The sequence below is a fragment of the Lepeophtheirus salmonis genome, chromosome 1 (assembly GCF_016086655.4).
Source record: "Lepeophtheirus salmonis chromosome 1, UVic_Lsal_1.4, whole genome shotgun sequence".
Lineage (NCBI taxonomy): Eukaryota > Metazoa > Arthropoda > Copepoda > Siphonostomatoida > Caligidae > Lepeophtheirus > Lepeophtheirus salmonis.
In genome coordinates, this window is record NC_052131.2 from 22973187 (window position 1) to 22985036 (window position 11850).

The window sequence follows — 11850 nt, forward strand, 5'->3', positions numbered from 1 at the left end:
CAATCATATTTATCAAGTTTATTATTTTTTTTTAAAACCACAATATTTATTTAAGATTCACTGGAAGGGATCGACAGCTATGAATTAACATTAGCTATTCGTCATACAAATGTATCTACTCTTCCGATTGGATTCATCCAGCTTTTTAAAAATGTCTTTCATCTCTCACTTGATATTCAAAATAACTCATTTCGAACCCTATCCCCTGAAGTTTTTTACTCAAATGGATCTCTCTGGAAATACAATGGAACAAATATTATACAAGGTAAAGGTTGTTTGTTTGATACCTCAAAACGATATATTTTTTGTCACATATATAGGTGGTCTGTCCTTACAAAACAATCCATGGCTGTGTTCATGTGAGAATGTATGGCTTGGAATTTGGCTTCGTCGTTGGATGAGAGAAGCTCTTCAACTGCATATAAGTCCTATTGAGAATGGAATCAATGTTCGGAACATGATTCGTTCAATAGAGTGTATAGAAGAAAAACCATTAACAGATCTTCGTGAGGATATGCAATGTGTTTCAGGACATGCTAGCTCCATTTCATTTTCAAAAAAAATGATTAGCCATGCTGATAGATGTTTTGTTATTTTAAATGTATTATTTTTGCTGTTACTGAGTCAATGGAATTTTTTGTATTGAGTATCACAAAATAAAGATTATATTTTTATATACAAGAACATTAATAGGAGTAGACTATGTGTTATGTCATTAATTAGTAAAAACATCTGCAGAAATTTAAAAAAATAGTTAAAATCAGTGGAGTTGTAAATTTTAAGTATTTACTTGCGTGTGAAACTTTTTATGGTTGGCAAACTGAATCCTTTATTTTCCATAACATTTGTCATTATTCTTTAATTTTTGAGTAAAGTAACCACGTTTCCGCGTGCTCATCGAAGACTCTAAAAATATAAAAAGTATAAACTTAATTCAAGGGAAAAAAATTGCAGCCTTATTATTTGAGAGCTTCCGACAATAATATTTTGATTATGGTTTTATTCAATATTATAAGTTCGTCCTTGAGAATATATCATATGGTCAGGTACTTTGTTTTACCAAATAAATCTGCCACACAACAAACACACAAGTTGTTTTTACTAATCTAGCTTTCCCAGTTGATTAAACAAGCATGATTTACGAAGTCACTTTTCCACAAATCTATTTTTCTGCAATTTTATTTTTATTGATCAATTTTATAACAATATTGAATATTTATAAAAAAGTTCGTAATTCAAAATCAATTGAGAACCAATATATGAATAGAAATTATATATGCGTCGAGTAATTAGTCCAACAAGGCCTTACACTCATAATTCCGTAATAAACCATCAGTGTTACGCTTCGTCTTACACGCAATAGCGATTACTTGAAACTTGTATGTTCTCTCTTTAAGAATAATCATAACATATTTGAAAAATAAAAAACAAATATTCAAGTAACAACGACCTCTTCCATTATTACATCATTTCATCAATGGTTCTCAAATCACTATCTTCTAAAAGAGTTGAAAGTAGAGTGATTAAAACCAGTGGAAGCCTGGTGCAACTTTAATAAAGACAGTAATTTGTAACTTGTACCCGTTCACCCTTTCTCCTGATCAATCGTTCATTTTGTAAGACCTTTCCCTTCACACTTCATTTTTTAATTATTTATTTATTCATTTGATATTTATCTAGTATAAAAAGTCCAACCAGCAAAATACTCATTAATATATATATATATCCCCTTTTTAATACATAAAAATGAGCCTCAAGTACGTAGCTTACTAAAAGCAAAACAAGCAATCCCAAGGGTCCTGAAATGTACAGGCCTCTAACATATTCGTAAAAATGATGATAAAAGGGTTTCCAATTTATTATAATTGTTTTTTTAACACCCTCAAAATATAGTCAATGCAATTTTTTAGGGCAGGCTCGAAAAGAGTCTAGATCCAGTATTTTATTCAAGGCAATCCCCAATTTATTTTCAAAGGCCTCCCACCTTTAAAAACAGCTGAGCAGAAATATTTTTTTCAGAATAATCTTATTTACTAACAAGTCCGGCCCATGGCATAGACAATACAGGCTAAGGGTGCTGTACATTCAGGGGACCAAAGAAAAAGTTGACCCGACCCTAAAACGACTTTAGGGGCGGACTCATTTTTTCCAAGCAGAAAATTTTGGCCATATTGGGACCATAACACAAAGCCTGGACGGGGTTTAATTAATTGCCGGGCACAGTCTGATTTCTTTTTTTTTCTGCTTGAATTTGTTTGCAGAGGTCTCTGATTGATTTTTAATGGTTTTGCTGATTTTTGTCTAACCCTGTAAGTTCCTGATGCGAACTCATCTCCCATATGACCAAAGTGGTCTTAGTTTGTCTAACTCTATATGGTTCACCTCTCCAGACAGGTGTGTTTGAGATTCAGGGTGCTTGCTGTGTGGGAAGACAAAATTAGTCCCTAATCACTTGTCTATATTTTCGGCCTCAAAATGATCTGAATGCACTTCCTCGACCGATTAAGGACTGCATTTCTTAGTACGAAAATAATACGTGCATATATTTGTGCAGTTGTAATATTTATAATTTATTTTGTAACTCTTGTCTACAGTTTTCGTTTGGTCATAGTTCAACTTTATATTCTGCACTCCATTGACAGAGGGAACCTTAGTAAGTTCCTACAAAACTGAAATTATGTGAGTTTTCATAAATGAAAAGAGGCATACAGTCTAGACCAGGGGTCGACAACCTATGGCACGCGGAGGTATATTCACTGGCACGTACAAATTAGAACCTATTCCCGCAGTTTGTGTGTGCTTTTATTGTTGCCTACCCCTGGTCTAGACAGTACCTCCATTGTGATACATTATTCTGTTCTTACAACGTGAAAGGGAGGAGGCATGAGTGTATGTTGGGGTCAGACTTAGTTAAAAAAACAAAATTTTTGGAAATACAACTAAGTTTAGAGGCAGTATGCAAACATTAATCCTTTTGTACAAAGGTGATATAAGTGAACATCTGCTAATCCCCTATTTATTTTGTGTCCATTTAAGTACATAGATATGAGCGTCTTCCAATCGTAAAAAATTCAGTTCCCTTTCCAGTGAGCTAACAATAACTTCAGCCAACTTTATAAAGATGTAGTAATGTTCGGAAAAATAGTCAAAAAGCAACCCCTTATAGACAATAAGAAAATAAACGTCAAAATGAATGCCGTTCATATTCTTTTCGCGTTCATCGTTCATTGTTTTTCCGTTCAACGTCCAAGCTTGGATTATCACCTCTAGCAGGTTTGATTTTAGGGGGAGGTGGTTGTGCATAGGAGGCAGCCTTCCTCGAAATAATATGTTCCAGTAACCCTTGCAATCTCGAATGTAAATATTAATATATATATGTACCGGGTGTCCGGAAAGTCCTGACTGATTTCTAACTTCCAACTTCATTAAGATCTACAAGGACTAAAAGTAGAGATACAGAGAAATGTTTTTAATAAAAAAAACTTTGCTTGGTTATAATCTGTAATATGTTTTCTAACAATTTGGCCTTTAGCTTCCATAACAGCCACAACACGGGGACATAAGGAGGAGCAGGTGTTCTTCATGTAGGTGGGGTCCATCTTGGCCCAGGCCTTGGTGATACTGGCCTTGAGAGCTTTGGTACTGCTGTAGCGTTTTTTGCAAGCCTGCCTCTCAATGTGCGCCCAGATGCTGAAATCCAAGGGGTTCAGGTCGGGGGAGGAGGGGGGCCAGAAGTCCTTATGCCAGAATTCCACATTCTCCTTCAACCACTTCTGGGTGTTCTTGGCTGTGTGTGCGGGTGCCCCATCCTGATGGAAACACACCCTCTTGCCAGGATACTCTTTCCTGATCCATGGGACCACCTTGATCTTGAGCACCTTGATGTAGTCCTCCGAGGTGAGCCTGTAGCCCTCTCGGAAGAAGACTGGAGGCATGGCATTACCATCTGAGCCAACAACTCCAAGCATCATGATGCTGGCTGGGTGCTTGGTCATGGACATATATTTCTCAGATCCCACATAACCATTAAAGCTAATGTAGCGATCATTTTTGCGGTTGAAGACTGGATCCACTGTAAAAGTTTTCTCATCGGGAAAAAGGAGAATTCTGTCCCCATTGCTTTTCATGTTGTTCAAAATCTTCTTGCATTGGATGTATCTGGCCTCCATATTGGCCATAGACAACATGGGATGGGTGGTGCAGACCAATGACTTGCCCCGAATGCCCTTGACAATGTTGGCAGCAGTAGTCTTACCCATGCTGTTCTTCTTAGCAATTGTTCTGATGCTCAGAAGAGGGTTTATCTTGATCTGGGCCCTGATCTTCTTCTTAGTGGCCTTGGTGGCCTTTAAGACAGGTCTCCTACTTCGACGCTTGTCTTCAAGGCCTTCCCCCTTGTCCTCTTGATCCTGCCAATGGTGCTGGCGGACATGCTGGTGGCCTCAGAGATCTCTTTGTGGCTGATTCCTACACGAAGGAGAGCAGCTACTTCATGTCTTTTAGCCTCCATGTCAAAAACAATTATGAATTTCGAAATGTTATTCAAACAAAACTTGTTAATCTGAAAACGGTCTTTAATTTGCATTTACGCAACATTTAAGTAAAAAGTCTTTGAAACCTCGAAAAAAACCATTGAAGGTACCGGTCAAGACTTTCGGGACACCCGGTAGTTATATTTATTGATTTGAAGGAAATCGTATTTGATTAAATCAATCATTTTCAAAAGTGAATTACATAAAAAATTCTTGAAAGTGTTCTATACTTTTGCATTTAGCTGTGGTATCTGGCGTGAAAGAGCACAGATCATCCACTTGGCAGAGCTTTGAATAATATACGAGGGAGGTCTAAAAGTTTCCAACCTCAACATGGAGGTGGCGGCACTCGTAAAGAAAAACTAGTCATATCAATCTAGCATCTGTTAGCAATTACTCAACAAAGTTTCAGCCATTTTGGACGTGCATTTGTTATGTAACAGTCGTTTGAGTGAGTTAACTATTAAATGACGTCTAATCAATAAGCCATAAACCATATCCGTCTCTCAGCCATCATTAGTCATCTATAGAGTTGACATTTTTGTAGGGAAAAAGTTAACATCCACGACAACCTATTAAATAATGAAGAAAAAGCGCGCGTAACCTCCGTTTTTCTTTTCTAGCTTTTAAAATTAGTTTTTCATTATAAAAATGACAAGTCATCACTCATCTTCAATTCTGATATCCTAGTCTTCCTTAGCACCACACAAAAACAACAAACTAGTTAAGGAACATAAACCGTATGATGTCACTAAATAATTGGGAATAAAGTGACCGAGAATATATATACCGGTAACGGTGTTATAGACCTATTATGGTTATGAAATGCCTCTTGCAGGAGGTCTAGTTCTAGATTGTTTTATAGTTCCTAGCAAAGGGAGAGTTTTTGGTCAAATATGTTTATTGGAGAGAGATATGAGTCTGACTTTACCAATTAAAAGAATATTACAGCTGAGTGTTTTATTATAAGGTGTTCTACATGCTTGGGCTGTGCCAAGGCTTGGAATTGAAATAGATGCTGTCCCTGGACGGATTAATACTCTTTACATATATAGGTTCCGCCCCGGTTTATTGTCAAATCATCTGGACCAGCAACTCAATCTTGAATATAGAAATCATTTTTCCAAACTATTATGTCTAACCTTTGTGTCTTGTTTCATTCTAAATCGGTCATGAAGTATCTAATTTGGACTGCATTTTATGAAAAACATGAAGAACATGAAAAATAAACCGACTATACAACTTTTATTTAAATACGTACATTCATTGCAATAAGTTTATATATATTACAGGCAAACTGTGTAACTAGGCATTTAATCAAATCCCTGAACATTTCAGTAAGTGAGTGAAATGAATGTTTCATTTAGGCATTTCAGAAAATGAAAAAAAAATTAGGAATTTCATCAATTGGCTAAACATCTTTTAATAAGATTGTTAAATAGTAAAGATTAATACAACTGATTTGAACCCTAATATGTATGTTTCCAAGATTTCGATGTGTTGATATAAATCATTCTTAATGTAACGTCAATATAAAGGAATTGAATCTCTGCTTTTGAGGATACACTAATTTTATGTATCTACTTAAATTCGAAAAAAAATGTCCAAAAGATTAAGAAAGTAGTAGCCCGGATATAAATATCGACAAGATGAGCAATAAATTACAGAAAATAGTATCGGATAAAAATTTTAATTGGTCATCAGGAAAAGGTTAATTGCCAGGGTGAAAGCAAATTGCAAAGGTTATTTCGTTTTTTTCAGATCAAGGAGACAAATTAGTCGATAATAAAATAATTATTATCGACTAATAATTAAGTTAACTATTGGCTGTAATGGGCAAGTCACAAAATTTATAAATAGGGAGTTAGGAGCAAAGAATTGTCCGTATTAAAAACAAGATAAAAAAATATATTGTATATTGCTAAGGGAAATTAACTTGAAAAATGATCAGATGATTTATAACGGAAGGTTGTGCCATTATTCATTATAAAACATTTAATACATTATATTGTCTTCATTGAATCCTACTTAATTATTTTTTTCTGTCCTCATAGAGCAAATGTATCATTTTATAAAAAAATAGTCTTTAATAATTTAAAAATAAAAGTTTTAGTAAACATTAGCTTCGATTTTTGGATGAGCAAGAGGCAAAGTAGAACTACGCCTTATTACCCTATGGATCCTTCCCTATTCTTTGTATCGTTTTTACTGGATTTTTACACTATAATTTCATAGTTTTACTTTGCATCTTTATCCAATACTCCACCAAAAATTAAGCTAAAGACTCAACGACAAACAATATCGGCAATTGGGAGGGGTACATAGGGCAATGAGGCATAGTTATATTTTGCCCGATGCTCCATCAAAAAATATAACCAATATTCTTTGATGTTAATGCTATTTAATTTAAAAAAATGCTGAGTATGTGGTTGAGACTGTACGACGATTTTTGAAACCATATTAGGAAATTGAATCGATCACTCATTGGCCGAAATTAGCTTAGATCAAGCCCAAGAAGTAGGTCGTAGGCTGCACATTCTTAGGAGAACTGAACTAATTTGTGATTGTGCAAACAATAGCCTACTTCTGACATAAGAATAGGGAGAATAAATAAGGCGTGGTAATTTTACAGAAGATAAATTATCTAATTGTGTCATTTTTATATAAATTTTAAATTAAAACAGTTTTATGAAGAAAATAGGCTAACTTAATTTATTATGGTAATAGAAAGCAAATGTAATACACATTTCTATTTGATAAATATTCGTAGTACAACTTGGAGCCATCAAATAGTTTAGAACAATGATATAACTTATAATTACCAATCAATATTAAATTATTACATTTATTATTTATCTAATATTACTTTAAAAAGTATTCATTCTATTTTAACATCAAAAATGGAAGTAAAATTACTTATATTAATAAAAGACTGATAAGACTTAATCCTTACAAAATTGTAAGGAGTCTTTTGATAGCATTTATTATTTTAGTAATGTATAGCTAAATAAAATAAACATATTTTTAAAATTATTATCCTGTATTATTATTTGCAAACGCTGCATTTTATAAAACTTCATCCCTATTTTGCAGAATATTTGGTCTCCAAAACTTTTATGCAATTATAATATTAGAAAATACCAACTTTTAACAACAAATATATTATCATTTTATTGAATGATTAATGTTGTTAAGAATGAGATGGGCTAACTGGGATAATATAAATGCTTTTTCAAAATCATCTAAATATTTTAATCTATTATAGCCATGTAGATAGAACTTTCTCAGTAGATGAACAACTTTCATTTGGTGCATTCAAAATTCTTAGCACTTATTTTTATCACGCAAAAATTTGAAATTATTAGCCTCTTTAAAGATAATGCCCTATGATCAGGATAATACGACCAATGTTGCATTAGTATAAAAGTAACTAAATTATTTTATTGTTTTTATATAGATGTTAAATGGATAATATTGCATTAAGAGTATTATATGATTAATAAAAAAACTCGAACATCACATATAGTGTAAACAATATGTGTTTGTTTGTCTTCATATTCAAGTTCAAAGTTGTACATTCTCTGAGGCCCCTTCCATAAATTAAGGATTTCAAGACCTTATGACAGATTAGTGTATCTCCTATTACCCCCACAGAGCCATTTCATAAATGTTTTATTAAGTCATTTAAAAAATATCATATTATAAACATTTAATATTTACATATTATCCAGGTTCTATTCTATTTGTTTGCACAACAAATTGAACAGAACCAACGAATATTGTACAATTAAAAAAAATTATCTACTTAAATAAAAGGTAAAATAATAAATACATACCTTCTTCATATGGGTGGCAGAATTAGTTTGAATGCAATACAGCTGAAAGTTGATGTCATTTTCTTCCAGATGTCAAAACAAAGTATATCTAGAATGAAAAGGTAAGTGTATATTAAGGTGTCTAACAGTACCCAGGGGTCAACTAAAAGTGAAGAACTTTGAGCATCCATGCTCAATATTTATTAAATAAACATCGACTATTATGATGATCATAAAGCATAAGTGAAGTCTATACTTGAGCCGATCCTTGAGAGATGAATAGATCAAACACGTAGTCATTGAATCGAAGGATTTGTTAGTAGTTTGAGAGTTCATAAAATGAACCTTTCTTTCTTGACTTCTTCTGACGATTGATTTTGCTATAAAGATTCTTGACTTAATGATAATTATACTATAAAGATTATGTACTTAGTCATGATTATCCAATAAAGATTATTCTTAGTGAATCAGTGAGGAGCAAGAGCTATATTAATATTATGTTATGTATGAAAATCCAAAGTGCCAGAGTCTTGTCTGAATTTATACGCTTCTAAAAACGAAACGAGTACTACAAAGATCCCTTCCTTATTGAAGGCATCGTCTATCCCTGGAATGAAACGTTTGAGGCTACTCAGGACAAGAAGGAATAACAAGCTGTTGCCATACCATCTATGAGGAAATGTCTGCCCCCAGACTGAGTAGAGAGCAAGGAGTAAAATTTTATATCTTTCATCCTTCTTTCGAGTGACGACTCTGAAGTACTTACCCATCGTCCATTTCCTGTAAGAGTAACTTTATTGACTTATGGATAAAGTCTTGAGGGTGTTCCTACGTGCAATCCTGATTTTAATCCTTAGAAATCGGTAAAATATAAAGGATTTGAATTCTTACCTGATCGTTCCTCTTCCTGAGTGGGGTAATACTCCAATTTTACAACACATAATGATGATATCCACTCACAACTATCAGATCCCTGGTAACACTAAGGTGTAGGTTCATCCTTTGAACCACTTTGAGTACAAATACTATGCGTCCCAGAATAAACGAACGGAAATTCACATTTGCCAGAAGACGTTCTACATTCTAATAATATTTAAAAATTAATTTGTGATAAATGTTTATTAAAATTATGTCATTGAACCTTTTTCACCATATGCTGCAGAAGTTACTGAGAGTATACAGATCCATGAAATAATCAGCTTCATGTTGCAGTCCTAGATTAGTTTTTAATGTTTGCTATAAAAATATTGGAAACTTTGAATTGAAATCGAAATACATGTTTAGAAATATTTGAACCGTTTATAATTTGATAATGCTTAAGTGTTTACTGTAAAAATGACCTGATTGAAAAGTAATGATCTTATCATTAGACAATATAAGTATGACTAAACACACACTAAGAATATTTTATGAAGTTATATTATCTATTTTTCAATTTTTTTTTTATTTAAATACCTCATTCTGAACTTATTTAGCTCTATGACTCATTTACAGAATTTCAATAATGGCATTCCGTCCTCATTTATTTTTATTTTTTTAAGTATTTCATATTTTTTCGAGCCCTCCTTGGAATCAACTAAAGGAGAGATAATTTCACAATTATTTTAACTCTGGGACTGAGTGAAACGTTCGTTCTCAAGGTTAGTGTCAATGAGAACCCAGTGAAGTCCATCGGGGCAATTGCTCTAGAAAAGTGCTGTTCAGAGTCAGTTAGCTGTCTTTTAATTCACAAAACCTTCATAACTACTTATACATGATGATGTAGGGCCGATTTTCACACAAAAAAATGCAAATAAAGCACTCCTAAATGCCTCTGATCAACCTCAAACACTCCCAAAAGCTCTTCAACCGCCTCGAGCACACACTTTACCCAGACATACTCGGTTACTTCTGGGACATATATTATGGGCAGAAGTATCCGGAAAATATTTGATTTAAAAAAAAATCTTTCTTAGCTCTAACTTCATCCGAACGTATTGTCAATAGATAACCACTTTTGTTTTTATCCTTTATACATTCAGTTTCACCATCAAAAATCGTAATGCAACCTGCCTTGCTACAATTTACTTGACAAGGTACCATCTTAATTGGTAAGATATTGACTTAACACCCAGATCTAATAAAAAATTAACTTTCCTTCCATCTACTTTCAGTTTCACAAAAGCCCGACGATGCAGCTTTCTCAAGAATGACATTAAAAGCTCAGAAACCGTATTACTATGATAGGAATTACAATTATATTTTGCAAAATAAACTTGAGTCTCTGTTAACAATTTCTTATAATACTATATTTTGATTGTCGGAATACAATATAAATGTACTAGATCAGGGATGTCTAGCCCTTTAATATAATAGGTTGTATTGCCACTTGAAATATTTTAATGGGCCGCAGAACCTATTAAGTTAAATTTCTTGAAAAATGTCTTTATAAAACAAAACTCTACATACAAATTTATTTCAATTTTAGACCAAATATAAAAAAAAGACAAAATCTAATTTTTCAAGACCAATCTACTTACAAAATCTAATTTGTGAACACTTTTAGAGTCTCGAGATATTATGAGCGTTCAACGTGCTTTGATAATATTGCGATAATTTTTATAAGAAAGACTAATTGAAGTGGGCAGTGGGCCCACCTAAACTTTAAAAGGGCAGCAATGCGGCCTGCAATCAACAGATAGAACATATGCACTAGATTATCAAATTGCTTGCAATGAAATAGTATAATAATCAAATGGCTTGCAATGAATTGTTTAATAATCAAATTACCAACAATCATTTCAACTGACAATGTAATTGAAGTTAAATTCAACATTGTATTGGAAATTTTAAAGATTGCCGTCTCTGACGGGCAATGTGCAGAATACCCGATTTTCCACATTGCCCGTAACATTAATATTTAATACATTTTTGATAATATCCAGATTGTCCTTTTAAATTTATTTTTGTATATCGAAATCCATTTCAACTTATTGATTTAGCCTATATGTTTTTTTATTAAGTTATAATTGCAATGATAAATTTGAGAATCCATGAGTTGTGGCCAATTTCAAATTAGTGAATTTAAATTGAAGTTTATTTTTGTCTGTCTCCTCTTTTTTTTTTAGTCCTGTAGGTATATCTATTTTCCATCCATAATAAGATCTACCAATATGATTGTAGTTAAAACTGAGAAACTTTTTACTTTCAGTTAATTCACTTCAAAATGCTTTGACTTAGACTTGCCAAATTTTAACACAACATGCCTACTATTATTTTAATCCTTTAAAAGGTTATACCAATCAGTAGTTTTTTTCAAAAATTGCATTTCAATACGGGACCTACTTTTATGATTGTTTTATCTAGTTTAAGTGATAAGTAATATAATTTAACTTTTTAAATCATCCTAGTAGAAGTGAAATTCTTGTTAGTAGCTGTACTTTGTTAGATAAACTTTTATTGTATATAATAAGTTTAATCTTTGAAACTCAAATTATGGTAGTATCTGTTATACTATATATAGT

The 11850-nt window shown here is 32.8% G+C and overlaps 1 protein-coding gene and 1 long non-coding RNA gene across 6 annotated transcripts in view; one reads left to right on the plus strand and one right to left on the minus strand.

The window, feature by feature from the left end:
* The window catches only part of LOC121123914 (chaoptin), a 59344-nt gene extending 58654 nt beyond the window's left edge, over window positions 1-690 (plus strand). For all 3 annotated transcript variants that reach the window (XM_071889408.1, XM_071889404.1, XM_040718978.2), the window contains 2 exons: window positions 56-265; window positions 321-690. In XM_071889408.1, the coding sequence (XP_071745509.1) occupies window positions 56-265; window positions 321-646 (536 nt within the window). In that variant the 3' untranslated portion in view covers window positions 647-690. The remainder of the gene's footprint in view (window positions 1-55; window positions 266-320) is intronic.
* On the minus strand, window positions 101-9895 carry LOC121123924 (uncharacterized). 3 transcript variants are annotated; one of them, XR_005866158.2, is made up of 8 exons: window positions 9489-9895; window positions 9239-9430; window positions 9014-9187; window positions 8777-8954; window positions 8369-8738; window positions 791-906; window positions 288-732; window positions 101-233 (listed from the first exon to the last, which is right to left on the minus strand). It is a non-coding gene; the product is annotated as an uncharacterized lncRNA (long non-coding RNA). The 3 variants fall into 3 exon arrangements; XR_005866157.2 differs by having other exon boundaries at window positions 8369-8727; window positions 9014-9175; window positions 9489-9892; XR_005866156.2 differs by having other exon boundaries at window positions 8369-8727; window positions 9489-9892.
* Between the last annotated feature and the right edge of the window lie 1955 nt (window positions 9896-11850).